The 20,715-nt window shown below is 46.3% G+C and overlaps 2 protein-coding genes across 4 annotated transcripts; one reads left to right on the forward strand and one right to left on the reverse strand.

Moving 5' to 3' along the window:
- Window positions 1-4,372: 4,372 nt before the first annotated feature.
- Window positions 4,373-11,393, forward strand: CLDND1 (claudin domain containing 1). The gene is made up of 5 exons (XM_083145974.1): window positions 4,373-4,514; window positions 4,978-5,308; window positions 6,265-6,381; window positions 7,066-7,203; window positions 7,904-11,393. The coding sequence occupies exons 2-5, from the start codon at window positions 5,026-5,028 to the stop codon at window positions 8,122-8,124; spliced, it is 759 nt and encodes a 252-aa protein (XP_083002100.1). The 5' UTR covers window positions 4,373-4,514; window positions 4,978-5,025; the 3' UTR covers window positions 8,125-11,393.
- Window positions 11,394-11,717: 324 nt separating this feature from the next.
- On the reverse strand, window positions 11,718-20,170 carry LOC146007539 (DNA excision repair protein ERCC-1-like). Of its 3 annotated transcripts, none has more exons than XM_083145973.1 (11): window positions 20,084-20,170; window positions 19,628-19,695; window positions 16,420-16,538; window positions 15,457-15,726; window positions 15,257-15,360; window positions 14,227-14,326; window positions 14,056-14,132; window positions 13,817-13,916; window positions 13,262-13,333; window positions 12,745-12,813; window positions 11,718-11,908 (listed from the first exon to the last, which is right to left on the reverse strand). In XM_083145973.1, the coding sequence occupies exons 3-11, from the start codon at window positions 16,504-16,506 to the stop codon at window positions 11,858-11,860; spliced, it is 930 nt and encodes a 309-aa protein (XP_083002099.1). In that variant the 5' UTR covers window positions 16,507-16,538; window positions 19,628-19,695; window positions 20,084-20,170; the 3' UTR covers window positions 11,718-11,857. The 3 variants fall into 3 exon arrangements, with proteins under 3 accessions (XP_083002099.1, XP_083002097.1, XP_083002098.1); XM_083145971.1 differs by having other exon boundaries at window positions 15,457-15,729; XM_083145972.1 differs by lacking the exon at window positions 20,084-20,170 and adding an exon at window positions 19,910-20,071 and having other exon boundaries at window positions 15,457-15,729.
- Between the last annotated feature and the right edge of the window lie 545 nt (window positions 20,171-20,715).

Below are 20,715 nucleotides of genomic sequence, written 5' to 3' on the forward strand. Positions count from 1 at the left end.
GTGGTAAATGGGACAGTTGGGAGGTATGGTTACATTTTTGGGGAAAAGGAATGAGAGACAGATACATTTACATTGAATCATCAGCACTATTTCCCAGCACTTTACCAAGTATAGTAGCTCTTACTAACTGCTCTGGGGATCATCTACATTTGTACAGAAGCCATTTTAAAAGATTCCTCTCAGATGTAGCGGCACACACCCATGCTTCTAGGTGCCACGTTAATCTCATTTCACAATCTCTCCATATATGAAACTAGACACGACCTTTGGGTGGAGCATGACAAGCCCACTCAATGGGGCACTGTGCAAAATTATATTACCAACTATAATCTCCCTGAAACTAGTTTTCAAAAGTAGGCAAGTATGACCACGGGTTATAACCCGGGTCGAGCAACCCGGTAATTCGACCCAGGTTATAAAAAGGGTTAAACCCGGGTTGCCCTCTGTATAATGTGCTCCTCCTAGGGTTTAGTATGAATGCGCCGGACCAGGGTTGGTGCTGGGTCGGACCCGATTTCATGATCAATCGACAGGGAGTAGGTCGACACCTAAGAATGGTGGACATACATATGTAAAAGTTCGACATGAACATGGTAGACACAGGAAAAAGTTGAGACGTTTTTCATGTTTTTTTACCAACTTGTTCTTACTTCACGATCCAAGTGGGCAAAGAGTGAGACTATAATTGTGTTCAAAGCATAGCGAGCCATGCTATGTTGACCTTTTTTATGTGTCAATGTGTCAACACCTACCATCACTGTGGAGGTCCCAACCTGAGAGCACAATTGGGGAACCAGACCACCCTTGGCCATTTTGCATCTATTGAAGCGTGGTACAACCAATATGAAGGAACGCCACCTCTCTAAGGTACCCACCTCGACTACTAAGTGGACCACCTACGGCTTTGGATATTCCAATCGGGAGAAAGATCACCCCCGTTACTAAATTGGAGGAAGCATTGTAAGGGACGGGACACCGTTTGTCTGGAGGACTTTCCACCCCACATCCCCCCCTCTCCCCACTATGAACTGTGGGTCCACAATAAGGCAGGGTTGCCGACCCTCCCGGAATTTCCGGGAGTCTCCCAAAAATCGGGGCTCCCTCCCGGCCCCCCGGAAGGGTGGGCAACCCTCCCGGATTCAGGGGGGACCCCCGCTGTCCCCCGGATCGCGGCATTAAAATGCCGCAATCCTCGGGTCTCAGAGGAGGGGGCGGAGCTAAAATGACACAATCGCGTCATTTAGCCCCGCCCCCCCACGGTGATCACTGAATTAGCTGGTTTACCAGTATGGGGGCGGGGCTTAGTGATGTCACGCTTAAGCCCCGCCCCCTGAGCGGCTACTGAAACTTTCCTCTCCGGGCTTCTCCCGGAGAGGAGAAGAAGAAAGTCGGCAACCCTGCAATAAGGTGATATCAAAAAAATTGGACGCAGCATTTTCAAATACCTGTTCTTTTTAATGTTATGTTTTATGTACACCCCTGCAATTTTTTAGTGTTATAAATGCATTAATTAAAAAGTGTTTTAACATTTATCATCAGCCTCTTTCTGCCATCAATTCAGCGCAATCGTTCCTCCCTTTTTCCATTGTTTTACACAGGGACTGACAATCCCTATTTTGATTGCTGCTGGCTCAAAAACTCACACAGGCGCCCCATCAGTTACGAAAGTATCTGTTTTGTAGTCTATTACAGACAATGTAAAAGAAAAATATTCCTTTTGTTGTTTATTTCATAGATAGAAGGGGATGCCGGCAGCGGTGGTAGCAGCGCGATGTCGGCAGCGGCGACACATGCGCAGCACATGGTCAGGGTATTTTTCACGAGAAATTACCTGATAATGGTGCAGGGTAGCATCACAGTGACAGAGCTTTATCCCAAGCTCGTTCCCTCATGCGATAATTCATACATACGTACGATGTAGTCAATTATTGCATTACGAATTTGGACGACATTATGGGTCAGGGGCGGAGCTTGACGCCATTAAGCCCTGCCAATGGTTACCACCACCCATCCGGCATTGCTCTGGATAGTCCGGTAATTAAGATCGGAGTCCTGAGGGGTGGTGTTCCCAGACTATACAATGTCCGGGAACAGGCAACTAGTAGATGCCTATTCCCTGACATTACATATAGGGTGGCCAATCCCAGGATCGGCGGGATCCGGCCCCAAAATGTCCAGGATTTCAATCCCGGGATTGGAGTATCCAATCCTGGGATTTCGGGATTAGACTGCGCACGCATGCACAGTCTAATGCCGGGCAGCTTCTGAGCACCCGCTCAGAAGCTGCCCGGCTGTTCCCGACCCTGGCGTGCGGTCTGCGCAGAGTGACCTCTGACCATCACGCTGCGCAGGTTGCAGCGTCCTGCAACAGATGACCGCTCCTAGCCTCCCCTCCTGCCCAGCTAGTGCTGCCACTACCTGCCCGGAGGCACCAGGCAAGCACCACGGTAGAGCTGCTGTCTGCCCCGCTCCCGCCCGGCTATGTAAGTAATTCTGCAGGGCGGCACCAGGCACCCCCGCATCGCTGCTCTGCCCCGCTTCCGGCTGCCACGCACCCGCCCGCCCATGTAGGGGTGGACAGGGCATGTTTTTCTTTTAGGGATGCCAATCCCGGGATCCTGAGAATCCCGGGATTTCGAGAATCCCGGGATTGAGCATTTTTCAATCCCAGAATCCGGGATTGAAAAAAATGCCCCGGGATTGGCATCCCTAATTACATACCTCCCAACTGTCCCACTTTTGGCTGGACCGTCCCGCGGCGGGAAGGGGCAGTTGGGAGCATGCGCACAGCATCTATTCCGGTGGACAGAGCCGCTGGCCATGCCCCCACAGCGGCAAAACAGGGCGTGGTGGTGTGATGTATAGGCCACACCTCTTTATCATCAGGCCATGCCCCCAAATTTGCATGCAACTGTCCCGCTGAACACTAACCTAACCTAAGCATTGTATATTCCAAGAACTCCACCACTCCGGACTCCGGGATGGGTGGTAACCCCGCCCCATTACAGCAAGTTCCCTGATTGTGCAGCTCTTCATGCAGGAGGGGGTGGCGGCTAAATGATGCAATTTCAAAAGGGGGGCTGATGCCAGGGTCCAGGTCCCCCTCCTGGGAAGTGTAAAGGGGTGTAAACACAGTGTTTTTTAAGACGCCTTCGATCTGCATTCGATTTAATGCGCGCTCCCGTTTTCTCTATATCGAAAAGAAAAATAGACTGTGCAGGCAAGGAAATATCGAATTAGATTCAGTCAATTAAATATGTACAATGTACCTTGAATCATAGTTGCCGACATAGCTGCCCTCTCCAGCCAGCTCACTGTAGCAGCTGGGCGGGGCCATTGCCGGGAGGGGGAAAGGGCTGGCTTTGGGGCGGAGCCATGGAGGGGATGCCGGTACTTATGTATTATCTGGGCTCCCATGTTAAATGCACCCCTTTTTTCATACCCCTACTATCCAACTACGCATGGAGTTGATTTTATATAGTGCGGTGAGCGCAGCGAGCCACCGTGTCCGAAGCGTGGCGAGTGCAGCGAGCCCCGCAAGGGGACGCGGTCTCATAAGAAAAACGGGAGTCCAGATATTACATAAGTACCGGGATGCCCTATTGGGGTGTGTCTAGAGCAAATGCAACATTTTAGCCCCGCCCCCCACAGTGCATTGCCGTTATTTCAGGCATTGCACTGTGGGGGACGTGTCTAAAATGCAGCGATCATGTCATTTGACCTGCGGACCCCCCCACCGGGGGGGATTGCGGGGGGGGGGGGGGGTTGCCCCCCGATTTAGGCTACCCTGCCTTGAATGCAAATCGAATTCGATATTGAAATCAATATTGAATGCAAAAGTGCAGATCGATTGTGAAATCGAATGGAAAGCAAAGGCTAAATAGAAAGGGGGTGGAATTGGGGAAATCGAAAGCAGATCGAATCGAAACTAAAATCGATGCGTGTGTACACACCTGATGATGAGGGAGACTGCAAGTTGCAGGTGCTCCCCGTATAAAGCAGTATGGTTTTACCTCATATAACCCTATCAATCATCCATCGCAGTGCAGAAAATTGGATACTGTACTTATATGAAGCTGCTGCTGCCTTGTGCACAGAAAGTGGGTAAGTGGATATACATGAAGTACTGATCTGCAGGGACTAAGTACAATATAAAAAATCTAAACATTGCAGAAATAAAGAGTAGCACATGGCCTAACATTTAAATACCACTTTAAAATAAAGTCAGACCTGCTTTATTTAAATTAAGGAACCCTTGTTTCCCCCTTCCACACCTTACTGTGAGCATTTCCATTTCTCCCCAGCAGGAGCGCTGTAAGCGTCGCTGCATAAGCGCCGCTGTTGTCGTCCCTCCACAACCCCTCGACAGACCCGCCCCCAACGTGTGCGCACTGCGCATGTCTGCTTCCATTCCAAGCCTGGTACTACAATGACCGCGATGCTGCGCGCGGCGCGACCCGGAAGCAGAAGCGTCTGGACTCTGGAGGAGGAGGAGGAGGAAGCAGCTGAGAAGGGTGAGGTTGTTGTCTGGAAGTTATGTAAAATTATATAATAATGCTTTAGTTTACCCCTCTCTGTATCTGTGCAACCTGTGTGTGCAAAACAGAGGGATGGTGCGCCATGGGTTGTGTTACTATAGGGGGGAGACATGTATGTGGCTGCTCTCTGTGTACATGAGCATCTCCCAGCCTGGCCAGTGACCCTGCCCAGTGTTAATGTATCACAGGATGGATGTACAGAGCAGCCAGTGACCTACTTGGCTACAGGTCCTATCCCCCCCTGCTAAACAAGAATGACAGGGCAATATGGGACTTGTAGTTCCACATCAGCTGGTTAGTCCCCGTCCTATTGTGTAATGGTAGATTGTGTATGTTTGGTGGCTTCTTGGGGCATACGTACTGCTATGTTGAACATTTATGCAGCTGTGGTATGGGAATGAAGCATGCTATAACCCCCTACGCCCTTTAACCCTGACAGATGCTCCCTGCAGTGCCCTAAGCGAGAGACCGCAGGTGGACAAGCGCCATGGACAACCGCTTTGCCACTGCACTAGTCATCGGCAGCGTCCTGTCTCTCCTGTCGGTGATTTACCTGGCTGCGGCCGTGGGGACGGTCTCCTGGTACTACTATCACACCTCTCCGGCGCTCGCCAACGTCAGCGAGTCGGCTGCGGCCGAATTCCTGAGCGAGGATGAGAAGGCCAACGAGAAGGCGTACACGGACGCTCTGTACCACTGCAATGGTAGCCTGGGTTTGTGGCAGCAATGCATCACCATCTCTGCTCAGCATGCTGACCATCACAATGAGGGTGAGTATCTCTGTTATCTCTTCAAGATGTGGGGCAGGTCTAGGGATTGCCATTGGTGTGTGTGCAATAAATCTTAAAGTGACCATTGATGGCAACAAACTATTTCATGGATGACCAGCAATGGTTACACCAACCATTCTTCATCCTTGTTGTTTTACTGACTGGCCTGTAGGCCAATCAGAATCTGGGGATGGGGCTTGATGTGTATCTCAATAACTAAATATTAAGGGATATTTTGCTACAACTGTGTTGTTCATTACGAGAGCTTATAATCTGTTCATTTGGTTGAATATGACTTGCCTCATAAGGGTCCTGATTCTGGTTGCAGCTTACTGAGTCCCTGAGTGCCCGCGCCACTGTCGGCGACCATTGAATGATTTCTCCTGAGTTCACAAATATAAGTCAGGGGAGACTGACATATTTGCGGGCTCTGGAACATAGACAGGGTGGGAGGCTGACGAACATTGTGTCACGGCTGCATTTTCATGGATACACCCATGATACACTGTGCGTTCCCATGCCCCCTCCCCCATTCGAGCGCCATGCGGGAATCCTATAGATATGACTTACTCCAGTCAATAGTTACGAGTCAGATAGGTTGCACTTGATGGACTAACGTCTTTTTTCGACCTTAATTACAATGTTACTATGACTTTCAAGGTTGGCGACGGCTCCTACACAGAAGCACTGCATATACTGTATGCATGCACAGTACTTCACCATCATTTCCCCGTGCATACACGCGGGGGGCCGAACTGACTACAATAATGGCCAAGGTGTATTGATGCTAGGTATATGTGGACACAACTCTGTGTTTAAATAGCTCATGTGTTGTATTTAAAGAAGCAAAGTAAAAAATATGCTTTGTAAATCATTCCGCTGTCATGTTAAATAGCAAAAAAAAAAACTGGAAATCGAAATCTCCTAATCAGACATCCATGTTTTCCCCCTTCTAGATCTGTTCGAACCTCCATCCGATTACCGATGCGTCTCGCTGTCTTTCTCTGATCAGTTCTTAGAGAAGTATACCCAGCCTGGAAATCACAACACTGAGATTGACTTAGTTCGGACGTGTGAGTTGTGGAATCTCCAACGTGACTTCATATTTTCCCCACTTAAATCTATGTGTACAGTATCTATAGAACCAGCTAGTGATCCGTCTAGCACTTTGTAGTTGCTTTTTCCTGCCTGAGTTGTTGCTCTCTGCAATGCTTCTAGCACAGTCTGGTTTGTATCTTAGAATGAACGCTGCCCGCAATCTCTTAATAAATAGCTAGAGCCCACTTGGCTTACAGGATCAGAATTTACTACACTCTTTATTTGCTGGTATAGAAAGTGGGGTTTAAACTATCTCACTGCAGGTTTCTCTGCTGGTCCTTTGTATACCGTAATAGACTGTAAGCTTGTGAGCTGCGTTGTGTGACTTGGACGCTTACAATCGACAGATAATAGCTGAACTGTAAAAAAAAAAAAAATATCATTGGGTTTCTGCGCAAACTCTTAATTGGGCCATTAATTGTTCATTTGGAAAATATAGTTTTGGGGTACCTTTTTTATCAACAATATTTTTATATAAAAATAAAAGTTTTATTTATTACCAGTTATTTATATAGTGCACATATATTCTGCAGCACTGTGTTAATTCTAGCACATTGTGTTCTGTATTTCAGCACTGATATGCAAACCAGACCTGTGCTGGAAGCATCACAGCAGCGAGCGACACTAATATACAATTCATTTCCTGCCTTCTGTTCCAGATTTGTGGCGCTGTCAATTTCTGCTCCCATTGGTTGCACTCGGACTGATATTATTTGGAGCCATCATCGGTCTTGCCGGCTGTGTGTGTCGCAGCATCTATCCAGCATTAGGAACGGGTGCCCTGCACCTACTGGCAGGTGAGCAGTACTGACTACATTATTATTGTTCTTCTGTATGTGTTCTCCCCATCCTCCTGTGTATCTGTTGTTATCTTTCTATTGTGTGCATTCTAGCACCCTGCACCTGTCAAACTCCGTGCAGTTTCTCTTTCCTGCCTGGGGTGTCACTGTCTGCTTTAGTGCTTCTAGTACCCTCTGGTCTGTATTGTGATAAAGACCAGACTGTGCTAGAAACACCACAACAGAAATCGACAACCCAGGCAGGAAAGAGGAATTGCATGGGGTATTTGAAAGGTGCTATAATGAACACTAGCCTATCCTCTCCACTGCCTACACCATGGGTCCTCAAACTGCGGCCCTCCAGATGTTGTGAAACTACAAATCCCAGCATGCCTTGCCACAGTTTTGCTATAAGGGAGTTTTAAAACTGTGGCAAGGCATGCTGGGATTTGTAGTTTCACAACATCTGGAGGGCCGCAGTTTGAGTGGCTGTCCAGCTGTTGTGAAACTACACATCCCAGCATGCCCTGCTGCAGTTTTGCTATTAGCTAATCCTAAACTTTGGCTGGGCAAGCTGGGATATGTAGTTTCTCAGCAGCTGGAGAGCTATGGGTTAGCCAGGCCTGGTCTACTTATTGTTTAAATGCGCACTAAGCACATTATTGGGTGGCTCATTCTCTCTCTCTTTCTCTGCTCCACATTCCCGGTCCCTTTGCAGGTGTGTGCACATTGGGTGCGGTTCTGTGCTTCTCCAGCGGGGTACACATGCTGCAGAGCAGCTTGCCACCTCCTCCGGGTGTACGGGGAGAGTATGGCTGGTCCTTCTGCTTGGCTTGTGTCTCCTCACCCCTGCAGGTCATGGCTGGCGCACTCTTTCTTTGGGCATCACGAGCCAGTCGGCGAGAGTATTCCCTGATGAAAGCGTATCGCGTGGCCTGATGGAACGGACACGTTGGCAAGTGTCCACCCCGAACCACTGAAGAACTGGCAAATTCTTTAGGCACCGATGTTTTAGTTACACAAATTGGTCATACAACTCCACCTGGGACCTTTCCTGATGCTCCGGGACTATTTTTATTTTATGTTTTAGCAGCACTCCAGCCTGGAACAGGCATCAGCCGGAGCCTGTAGAGAATGGAGTTTGGAGGCATTGACTCTAGGGCTATGTCTTTGTATTAGATTTTAGACTTCACCTGTACCTTGTATGGTGGAACTTTTCATCACTGTGACTTTATTAACCGCATAACCTTTTTTTATTCTACAGTGTTTGGAGGAATATATTTATTCCTAAATTCAGGGAATTCTATATATTGGGCACTAAGCTCACCATCATTAGTGCAGGTGAAGTTCTGCTTTGCATTTTATTTACAGTCTTTCCAGAGGAATCTTGCATTGAGGGTAGCAACTGAGTGTTCAGTCCAAACAGTGGCGGAAACGCACGTCGGTTGTTCTTGTCCTATGCAATCCCAAACCTTTGCAAAGATGCTTGCTTAATGTTCGTCCCTGGACTTTTGCAGCAAAAAGTACTTTCTTCCGCGTCAAAATAATATATACATGGGTGACCATGAGCATTGGGCCCCATGACCATGTATGTTTTTGATAAGTTATAATATAGAATTGTATTTATCCAATATGCTTTTTTTATTTTCACTCTACCCACTTTGGAGGAGAGAGTTGCAAAGAGATAGATAACATTGCTTTTAAAACCTAAAATATGTCCCCTTTTTTCCTAATGTTTATTTAATGAAGGGAACACAGTTTTTTTTTTTTTTTACTCTTACAAGAATCCAGGTGCCAGATATCTGTATCTTATAGTAACCAAGCCAAAAATTCTGTATTATTCCATCTAATATTGCATTAGAAGATACTGTTTGCACCACGTTATTAAGTATATTGCAGTTATTCTCAGGCACTATTTTACCCAATAAGTTTTTCTTTATAAGCATAGGTTCATGTGCAGAGGTGTTCCTCACCCTCAAGGATATACAGACCCAAATGTATTAGCCTGCGAGATGCAGACACACCACAATTCTGGCAAAACCAACCACTTATTTCTACTTTAAATCTAAGGACTTAATCTCAGCAGTGCCTCCAATTCACAGGCAATCGCACATGGGTAATAGAAGGAAGCAGTGAGGGGAAGATTTTAAACATGGGTTACTAGAGACCTGTGTGGCATAAGGTCACTCCAATAAGCCCCATCTTAGACTAATACGTGTTTTAAAGGGAATGTGTTTCATAATTTTTTATTTTTTTTATTACTCCTGTCCACTAAACATTAAGCTTGTCTACAGACTTATATTTGCTTCTGTCCTTGACTTTCTGTAGTCCATGGAAGGGAGGGTTTGAAGGCAAATTTCAGATTCATGAAACTGATGGCTAAGTCCAGTGCATCCCTGACACTTCAGTGTTTAAGTTATGCAAAAACTGTAACCAGCCCACATGTACCAGCGTCGTGAACAGGTCATGGATGTTTTTTTGATAAAAATTACTGGACTTGTAGCTAGGGCTCCAGCTTAATGTTTAAAGTTTTTATTTTGTAGCGTGTGTTTACAACGATACTTGTTTTAGACTAGTTCTGTCCTTTTATATTTAAAAGCTCCACCCACCTGTCATGTGATTCCTTTTGAACGCATTACTCTGCAAAATCCGATTAAGATGAAACGTGTCAAAGCGAGCGTTAACCTCTTGTTAAGGATTGTTGTTTATATGTGGGATTTTTTTTAAACACTATTTTAAGTTGTATGTTGTGTGTTTCATCCGGAATGTTAGATCAACAGTTTTGTAGCTTATGATCTATTTTTATCCTGGGTTTCCCTTAATTACAAACCATAAGAAGTGAGGAAAATGATATGGTTAAAGGTCACTCTGGATTCAATCCGTTTGGTCGGAGTCTTGTAGGTTATTGATGGAATGACATAAGTAGGAAGAGTTACTCGGCTGAAAGTTGCCGCCCGCACACTACCGCTGTGGTATGCCACATGTGGCCCTCTGTCAACTGTGGAATTATACATCCCAGCATGTGGAATTATACATCCCAGCATGTTCTAACAGCAAAACCATGGCAGGGCATGCTGGGATGTGTAGTTCTGCAGCAGCTAAAAGGCAGTCTGTTAAATATCCCTATAGTTCTTCCTCTGTCATCCAGCTGAGCAATTTTAGCACTTAAGTTTTCCCAGTCATACATGGCGAGGACGATTATGGGGCATTGTGTCCACGCGTGAACTAGATTGAGATGGTTAAGGTTGACACAAGCATTAGGTCGGCGTGAGTTTTTCACTTTTTTTTTGTCCCGATTGTTGACATGGACACCGTCAAAGTGTACTGCGTCCCCACGCTGCGCTCGCCAAGCTTTAGCTTTGGGCACGGTGCATTGCTATCGACACTATATCGCATGTCGGCTCAAAAATAAAATAAAAAAAGAGTGAAAAACTCACGTCGACCTAACCATTTTTGTCCTAATGCTTGTGTTGACCTTCCAACCCTGTCGATCTAAGCCATGTCGACCGTCAGTGGTCGATTTATGTGTCAACCTAACGACCATGTTCCCAGCAAGGACACCCTTATCTTCTTGTTCATACCAGGTATAAGAAACGGTTCATAAATAATTAAATATTCGCAAGCCGAGTGCGACCACTCGCGGGATAGCAGGGAAATAAGAGAAAGTACACTATTATATATTAATGTAGCACAGGTTGTCTATTTCCGTGAACTAACCTTTATTGAACATATGTATGGGTTTATTTTATATGGGGCATAGTGTTAAAACCTATGGGAAGTGTTTGTTTTTTAAATTTATTGTCTGTTTGCAGTTAACCTCCCATAGGCCTGAACTACAGTAGTTACACACTCCCCCACTATGTCTGTGTGCAGGGTATCCAGTGTTATTTTCCAACTCTCTCACTGTGACTGGTTAATCCAGATCTCCAGTGCCTGGAAAGGGTGTGGCTTGCACTGTAATGTTAAACACCTGGTTACCTAATCTGTATTCTGTCAATAAGCAATACCTGGAAGCTGTATATTTGGGATCAGGGCAAAGCGGCTAGATGGGTTTTTTTCCCCCTGAACCTGTTAACCTGATACTCCCATACATGTCGTTCAGAGATTGTAGCACATGCTCATCTTCACTGTATGTTGATTACTGTTCTAAGGGGTGAATTTATGAAGCTTGGAGAAGTGTTATCTATCCCCATAAAGAACGTTATGAGCAAGGTGATAATGGTTCAGCCAATCAGCTACAATATGTAAATTGACAGGTAAGAGCTGATTGGCTAAACCATTATCACCTTGCTCATAACGTTCTTTATGGGGATAGATAACACTTCTCCAAGCTTCATAAATTCACCCCTAAGTTCCCTGTCCTACACTCCAAACTGCTGTTCTAAAACCTCCTGTAGTATTTATCACTAGTGGAACATATATGGTAGGAATTGTATCAAATGTTTTGGTACACAATAAAGTTATCAAAAAAAAAAAACTCGCTTTGTGTTTATGTAAAAGATAAAGGCAAGAATGAATGTTCACGTAAAAAAAAAGCTTATAAATACAATTTAATGTGTGCGAGTCATTCTAGACAATAGGGATAAAGCCCATGGGCCAGTCCAAGAGCCGCCATCCTCCGAGGGGTTGCTTGTGCTGATTCTACGACTGGACCAATCCATTTCAGTGCTTACTACTTCGTTTTGAGGAAAGGTTCATGCAGAGTGTCAAACAGCCTCTTTGCCTAATGGAGGAATAATTAAGATTTAGGAATATATTGAGAGCTATGAGGTTCTTCCATTCAAGCTACAGTATGAAAAATGACCATTGTAGGGGTTTATTAGCACTATGCAATAAGCCAGCAAGAGAGATACATAATAGCAATTCAGAGATTGCCATCCTACATCAATTCCATCATGCCTTGCAACAGTGCTATTAGGGAATGCTAAAACTGTGGCAAGGCATGCTGGGATGTGTAGTTTCACAACAGCTGGAGGGACACAGTTTGGACCTGTCCTACATCATAACCACCATGCAGAGATGTACGTTACATACATCCTACATAACAGAAATGCAGAGATCTCTGTTACATACCTACATAATAATAGAATTATCGGTGGGTTACTGTAATTTAGGATGGGATTTGAACCTCAAGATTGGAGCCTCCACACCCGGGATTGAAATTCACATTTGATCCCTTTCTCCTGTGCAGGGCTTGGCTCAGGCGCTGCCCGGCAACAAGGTTACGTGGCTCCGCAGCGGGATGATTGAGGTCACGCTGCACAGCCTTGCCCCACCACATCTGCCCAGTGTCACCGCTCCTCCTCCCATGCCGCTCCGTCCGTCTAAAGTCACCTTGCTTCCTCCCCTGCAGCCGTCCCGGCTGCCCGTGACCTCCCATCTAACAAGATGCAGCAGCAGGCAACTGCCAAGAGGCAGCCTCAAATATCAGGAGGGCCAATCCTGGGAATGCCAGGATTGAAAAATAAATGGCCCAGGATTGGCCTCGCTACATGCACCTGTGATGGACACACGATATAATCTGGTATGAGAACACAGAGATAACCGCACGAATCTTACTTTCTGGGGACCGAGTCCTGGGCAAAGAGACAGGTCTTCTCTAGTTGCGTTTGCAAGGTCTGCGATGGTCTGAAAGGACAAATACAGCACAATTACTACAGGAGCTACTTAGGCAGTAGACCAGTTGTACTTGGTAAAGCGGAGTAGGATGGCTGGTCCCCAACTGTTGTGGTTCTACATATCCCAGCATGCCCTGCCAGTTTAGCTATTAGGGTATGGTAAACTGTTGCAAGGCATGCTGGGATTTAGAGTTCCAAATCAGTGGACTACATTTATCCAGAATAGAGTATGGGCTTTAGAATGGAGCACTTACACCAATAAATAAATACTTGTGTATTCCAATGTATAGACGTAATCCCCTGTACGTATAAAAGCATTGTAACTGCACCACTGATGCACTGCTTGGTCCGTATGGAGAGAGACTGCATCTTGTTACACCAACTGGACCTCACAGATCCCGGTGTGTTGGACTATACCGGGAATGAGCAAATTGCAGTGAAGACCAGGGACAACTTACCCCGAATGTGGTGAGCAGTGTGCCGCTGTCTGTCTTGTTCACCGACTTCACAGTAGTCAGGCAGTCTGTTACCTGGAGGAGAACCCAAAGGCTGTCATCGCAAATGCTTCAGATTTAAAGAAAATATAGGGTTCTATATACTCTAAGCCTGGAAGATAAAAGTACCAGCCAAATTGGCCCATAACTGTCATTTCCCCAAAATATAGACAATGTAATGACAGTTAGGGGCTGATTGGCTGGTACTCCAAGGCTTAGTAAACATTTCACTTATTCTTTCACAATCACCTATCTCCCTTCTAATCTGTGTGTTCCCATTTGGTACAAAGGACACGTCGGTGGCGTGTTCAATAAAGCTTCTAAAAAGAGTTGCCCATAACAATAAATCTATCATTTCTCTCATAGAAAATTATATTCAGAATTAAACTGGTTGCTATAGGCAATGTCACTTTTCCTTTTTAGAAGCTTTAGTAAATATCCCTCTGCTTCTCTCACCTACTGACTTCCACAGCTCAGTCCACCCATCTACACAACACACTGTTATCCATTCGCCCTCACCCTGGACATGAAGCCGTTTTCCGTCCGCTCTTTCAGGGCATCTGCCGGCTTTTGTTCATAGCATTTGTAGGTCTCCAAGTACCGCGCAGCCTCATCCGGGCTGGAAGGAAAAGAGTCCAAGTCAGCCCCATTGTAGAACTATCCCACGTATATACGTATCTCCCAATAAATATGTCGCCCCCCTAGTGGATGCCATCGCCTATCCTCCCAGCCCGCGCCCACACATGAGCCGCTCTTACCTCCAGCTCAGTATCAGGGTGCAGTCTGCCAGGATACAGATTTTTGCCAGTTCCTTTAGTGAGAAGTGAGGGTCTTTCTAAGAGAGAGATAGAAAAACAATTCAGGAAACGTATCGGACTGCTGCAAGCCGGAGGTCAATTCTCTGACCCGCTCTAGATCCTTCAACTTACCACGTCCACCTGCACCAAGAGTATACGGAGGGCATAGGACTGACCCAGGGTCCGCAGGCGTGTGTGTATGTATTCTGGATTCAGGTTATGGTAACGCAAACTGGAAAAGCAACACAGGGTCACTGCACAGGCATTCTCAATGTTCATTCCAGTACCCTGCATCTTTCCAAACCCAGTGCAGTTCCTCCTCCCTACCTGTGGTGCCGCTCTCTGCTGTGCAGCAACTTAGGTCTGGTCTGTGTATCAGTGCTGAAAAGCAGACCAGACCTGTCCAAGGAGGACCACAGCAGAGAGCGACACCAACTGGCAGGGAGGAGGAACTGCATGCAAGAATGAACACTACATATACATAGAAGACTACAAGTAACTCCTGAAAGGTTATATAAGGGTGATTTACACAGCTGCCCCCTCATCCCCAGCCGGTCCTCCTTTCTGCCCCACAAAGCCTGTCCCATCTCTCTCGTAATGGAAGCCACAAGAGCAGACCTTCATTAACGGTTATATAGGCTTATTTTATAGTAATCCCTATAATTAACAATAATCAGTCTGCCAATTACATTCCCCGTTTCATAATTGCTTTAGTTTGTAAGAACCACAGATATTTCCTCTATCTACATAGTATATATTTATAAGGGATTAATTTACCGACACATTCAAAATGTCAACCCGGTCAAAAAAGCTGACATGAGTTTTTTGCTTTGAAACTGACTTGATCTTACTTCATGATCCAAGTGGGCATAGTTCAATTATAATAATGTACCTATGTAGATATAGACAGCCAAAAATAAAACGATGTCAACTTTTTGCCATGTCAACATTTTGACCATGTCGGCATAATGAATGCTGGCAACATATTGGTATTTTGACCAATGGCTATCGGTATTTTAACCTTCGGCAAATCCTACTGAACCCGTTTCTAGAATGAAAACTAAGTCTCTTGTAAATGTTTCAATGCATTCAAAAGAATCAGAAAGGATCTCATACATTATACTTGCTCCATTACCTAAGGAGGTAACAGCATAGGACTCACCTAAGGAACAGGGCGCAACAGGTCTCCCCCAACACATAATCTGGTACAATGTCACCAAACTCCCATGGTATATTCCGAACGTGCTTAAGGAGTGGGTTCCCCCTCTGTAAGAAGGCGAGACAATGCTACAGTAACCTTAGCCACACATATAAGGGACAGAGACTATGAGGTAAACACTGTCTTTCCCAATTATCTGTCACCTGCCGGGTGCTGACCACGATACAGCTCCGCCCACCTCCAGACTTCACAGCTGGGACGTCCGCCTGTCCAGGAATAGAGCAACCGGTCAGCTCCTTGGAATCTCCCGCACCGATCTGTGGCCTCAGTTCCAGGCGCGGCTCTACCGTTTCGCCCTGAGGTTTCCGTTGAGGACCCTTAGTCTCATTCTGAAAAACGTAATCGGCGTAACTGCCGGCCGATTTCACGCAGGATGACTGCGCGGACACCGAGGCTTGAAACAGAGAACGTACCTGCTGATTGGGGTAAAATAATGTATATTTAATACAAGGAAAAGCTTACACATCTTATATTTACGCTGTGATGATGTCAGGTCTCTGATCCTTAAAGAAAAGTATTTTTAAAACCTCAATCTCCTCTTCTTTCCACATGTGTTAAAAGGCTATACGATATGTACCGAACCCGACATCGGCAGCAACACCACACAGAGGGGTACCCGGCATCGGAAAGTGCATTTACACTTGCCGATACAGGCGGCGAAGGATATGCTGCATTCAGTCCTCGCTAACGACATACTCCGTCGACTCTACATGTTGGGTCGGCGGAAGATGTCACGGACATGCATGGGAGCGTACATGGTCACCGACATAGTGGTACACACTGGACATGTGCCGGCAATCTGTGCAAGTTTGTTATGTTCTAATACAGTGATGGCTAACCTTGACACTCCAGCTGTTGTTGAACTACACATCCCAGCAGCCCTGCACCAGTTTTAGCATGGCCAAATAGTAAAACTGTAGCAGGGCATGCTGGGATGTGTAGTTCAATAACAGCTGGAGTGTCAAGGTTAGCCATCACTGCTCTCTAACAGGACCTCCTGTGCATATGCAAATGCTCCCAAACATCGTGCGATCTCTCCTGCGCAGACAGACGCCATCTTCCCTTGTACTAGAACGTAATAAGCACACTTAGAAACGCCATCTCACCGGGACGCTCTCGGTTTCCTGAGATGGAATTATGAATCGTTTTTGCTCCCCTGCTCCAGATTTAGGTTCCTCTTTCTGAATCTCCATTTTGTAACTGATTAAGGGGCGCTCGTCAGCATCTGGAAGAGCAAACAATATACGTTATATCTGGAACAAACCGTTCGCCAGGGGAACAAAGACATTCCTATTTTTCCTGTGCAAGGTAAATACTGTCTGTTTTTGCATGTAGCCCACAAATATGTAAAATAAACTATGACCTTTCGACACTAGCCGTTGCTGGAAAGTTATAAGCCGTTTATTGGGGAAGATAATTCCCTGCACACCTCAGACTTCCTATCAATTATTCATCTGCTACTGTTTTAGCAAACAATAGGGTAGATGCAATTGCCGTGATGTCAGTCAGTATGATGCCCTTACAGTAGCTCTGAGATCACATGGGGGGGGGGGGGGGGGGGGGGAGGGGATTTGTAAACAGCCGTATTTCTCTGTACACAAAAATACGCAATTTCCTATTCCACTGCCGGTGTTTCCATAGGTTATTCTGGTTCACTCACAAAGGCAAAATCCTTCTCAAATGGACAAAACCATGTGCACTGTAGGTGGGGCCGCTTCTCGTCCTTTTGGCTAAGATCAAGTGTAGCATCTGTTCTTATCAGTGGGTATGGACTGGCCTCTGGCAGAGAATAGAGAAAGGTTGGACCGAGTAGCTGCTCTGATGGGCGGAGGGTGTGGGACCCCTCTTTTTTGCCTGGGAGTGGTGAAAAGTCTCACTGAGTATCTTCACCTCTGCCTTTGGTAGAAGGTGTTGTTTCCGTAAATCCACTGGTAAGAAGGGGGGAGAAACACTGGGCTTAGTAGTTTGACTCTCTTGACGGGGTTTGTAGCCCCCGAAGGATGAGTCAGCGAAAGGCTCAGTCTAGTATCCATTCCCAGGGAGCGGAGAAAAGCTGAGACCGAGTAGATTGGTCCAGGTCGGGGGAAACAGAGCCTCCGGCCTGGGCACAGCGAAAAGCTCAGCTTAGTATCTTAACCCTGGTAGCGGAGAAACACTGGGACTGAGTAGATTGCTCTTCCGAGGGGGGTGCAGCCCCTAAGGGAGTCTTTCGAAAAGCCCAGTGGAGTACCCATTCCCATGCCAGGGGCTGGAAAGTGCCTGCTGTTGAGACGGAGAAACACTTGGTCGGACGCTGACTGGCTGGCTGCTTGGAGTCCGAGGCTGCACTGTGCCCCCGGGGAAACTCGGGGGTGCCGAACATGCACGGGTGATCCCAAAATCACCATGCACTAGTAAGCACTAGCACTGCGCACTTTCCCTCTAGGTATGCGCTTAACGTCCTTACCTCGTCCTTTTGGATGGGGTAGGACAATTTTTCACACCCCCACCCTGGCCTTCTGGCTAGGGTCTTCTTTATTATTTATTTCTTTTCCTTCTCACGTTCGTCACTTCACGTTTTCTGTTTTTTTGTAGTTTGTCACGTTTTTTTGGGTTGTGTGGTCGTCCCTTACGGGCCTTCCATTTCCCCAATGTGCCGAAGCTCTCGCCTTTTGGGGAGAGCTTCGTGCCCCCCCGAGGACGACCCCGAGCCGCAAGGCGGAGGGAAGTCCACTGCGGGTCTCTCCAAACCATGGGGTGCGGAGGACCCACCGTCCTAACCCTTTCGGGGGTTGAGGAATGAGGGTCTCTCTAAGCTTCGGCGAAGAGGACCCACCGTTCCCTATTTTCCCCTCGTCGGCCTTATGGCTGAGAGGGGTTAGGGGAAAAACGGGGCCCGTCTCCTTCGGGAGATAAGCCCACTCGATCGCACGGCCGCTTTTGCACGTGTTTAGGCACAGCACTGGTGGTAGGGAGCACACCTCGGGCTCCTGAGTTTCTTCAAACTCAGATGTAACATGTGAGAGAATTACATTTGGGGGAGTTATTTTGTTTCTGTGCAGGGAAAATACAGAATGCTTTATGTTTACACTTTAATATAGATCTCACTTTGAAGTAAAACCCCACCCAAATCTAACTCTCTCTGCACAAGTTACATCTACCCCACCTGCAGTGCACACGATTTTGTACATTTGAGAAGGATTTTGCCTGTGCGAGTGAACCAGAATAAGGGCCTATGGCAACCACACATCACAGGAATTGCTCACAGCTCACCAGTTTCAGATATCTCATTTTCTGTCACAGTGTGGAAATGTTTACTTCAGAGTTTTAAGGAGAGCCATGCTTGAGCACAGGCAACTTAAATAGTACCTCAGACAATATGATGTAACCATCTGAAGCCAGGCATGGATATCCTTAGAACTTGGACTGTATTGAGTTTGGCAAGCTGCGTTAAGGTCTATTTTGGGGGCCAATTTATCACCATCACACTCAATCTAAGAATGCGGTGTACGGTGGTAATATCAGCCCAATCTGCAACACGATATACGGATGTATCAATAATCACATGCAAGGACAAAGCTGGTGAAAAAAAACGCTATCCCTGCGATGGGGGTACTTTTTGGAAAAGAGTCCCCCGCTGATATCACTGCCACTGCCGTGACTGGCATCCCCATGGCAACAACCATTCCCCTCTCCCCCCCAACCCTGATCATACTCACTTACACAGGGGACAGGGGATCGGGAACTGGCTGTCAATCACATAGCTGATTACACTGATGCAGGCCCCACACAGCTTTCTTTGCCGAGGGGTGGCAGTGAGCCCTGTGATTACCCCAGCTGAAGCTGGCGTTATTATCACAGGACTTCACTGCGGTACTTAAAAAAAAAAATTATAACGCCAACCGGATCACATTTCTCATTGTATGTATGGGAAATGCGATCTGGTTACTAAAAAAGGCGAATTAAAGTCCTTTAATGAATTCAGGCGATACTAAAATAATGCAAAAAGGGTGTAAAAACATGTTTTCACATTCGAGAACTGCAGGACAGTGCATCATTAATGACCCTTACCAGGTGTCTGCACTATATTGTCAAAGATATGGGTACTGATGACATCACTGAAAGATATTGTGAAAGATATCGTTCAGTGTGTATGCGCTATATTGTTTGCCAGCAGAAAATCCCTGATAATATTGTTTGTAAACGATATCGTCTAGTATGGGCCTTATATGTAAGTGGTTCTTTGATTTGATACTACAGTCAGAGTCAGGATACTCAAGTGCAAATGAGGCTTATTTTACGTCAGAAGATGTTCGATTATGATAACAAACTCACCATTAATGGACAGGAAACGTCACTCACGGTCATCCCCGGTTATAAGGTGGCCGGATTCATTTCAGGGGCTAAAAAGAAAAAATAAAGAATAATTTGAGCTTATCAAAAGATCCATGGTCTTGTAATTTAGTGTATACATACAGCCTCTTATGCCATTAAAATCCATTGAAGGGTGCAGGAGGAATAGAATAGAAACATAGAGGTCCTGCATGGATTGCATTATATATATATATATATGGTCTACAGTCTTTGCTATAGAGTACATGCCAATTCTAAACCCACCCCCTTGCATGTTCAGTGATAACAGAGATCAGCCTGAGGCTGGGACTTGTAGTTCCCCCTGCAGCCTGAGGCTATGATATGACGTCATCATTGCATGACCAGCCACTGTTGCAATAGAACATGCTGCAGACACAGATAGTGGCAATAATTTGATATTTGCAGCTTTATTGTCACCTTCCATGTTAATCCCCGGCAGCCACGGGCAGCTAACACTTCCAGGTACATGGAGGACGGGGGAGCGCAATGCATGCTGGGAAATGTAGTCTTTTCTAGGACAATAGCCCCGGTCATGTGATCAGGCTTGCATAGTTCTGCAAATCCAAATGTCCATTATTATTGCATTCTTAACATGGTCTAGCAATGAAAGCAAGGTTATATATATTATATACTTATACTCTATATGCATGCAATCGGCTGGATTCCGTGTATGGTGCACATACAGCGTGTATGGTGCAAATGCAAAGTTTGTAGTGATGAGATAAAAACATTTAGGTGCCACTATGGTCCGACTCCGCTACTGTGGCCACCCCTCTACAAGGGTAGATTTCTTAATTTTGTTTATGGTACCTACTGTGAATTGCATGGGGCTAGGTATATTTAGGACACTGCTTTTCCTGTATGTTTAACACACCACTGCGAACACTGCGGCCCACAGGTCGCACAGCGGGACAGACAGTCCAGTTTGGTGGGGACTATGTAAAAACCGGACCCGCACTACACTCTGGACAGGACATCAAAATCTGCAGTCCGGAGCTTGTAGGGTCCGGTCCGGGGGGTGTCCTGTCCGGGCGGTGTCTTGTCCGGAG

Source organism: Crinia signifera, chromosome 6 (assembly GCF_055691185.1).
Source record: "Crinia signifera chromosome 6, ASM5569118v1, whole genome shotgun sequence".
Taxonomy (NCBI): Eukaryota; Metazoa; Chordata; class Amphibia; order Anura; family Myobatrachidae; genus Crinia; species Crinia signifera.

Bases quoted from the DNA above. Each gene is read 5' to 3' on its own strand.
- CLDND1 (XM_083145974.1), top strand. From the start codon at position 5,026: ATGGACAACCGCTTTGCCACTGCACTAGTCATCGGCAGCGTCCTGTCT. The intron at 5,309-6,264 runs GTGAGTATCTCT...TCCCCCTTCTAG, and splicing joins TGCTGACCATCACAATGAGG to ATCTGTTCGAACCTCCATCC. The intron at 6,382-7,065 runs GTGAGTTGTGGA...CTTCTGTTCCAG, and splicing joins GATTGACTTAGTTCGGACGT to ATTTGTGGCGCTGTCAATTT.
- LOC146007539 (XM_083145971.1), bottom strand. From the start codon at position 16,506: ATGGAGATTCAGAAAGAGGAACCTAAATCTGGAGCAGGGGAGCAAAAA. The intron at 13,917-14,055 runs GTAAGAGCGGCT...TTTTCCTTCCAG, and splicing joins ACCCTGATACTGAGCTGGAG to CCCGGATGAGGCTGCGCGGT. The intron at 13,334-13,816 runs GTGAGGGCGAAT...GTTCTCCTCCAG, and splicing joins AAAACGGCTTCATGTCCAGG to GTAACAGACTGCCTGACTAC.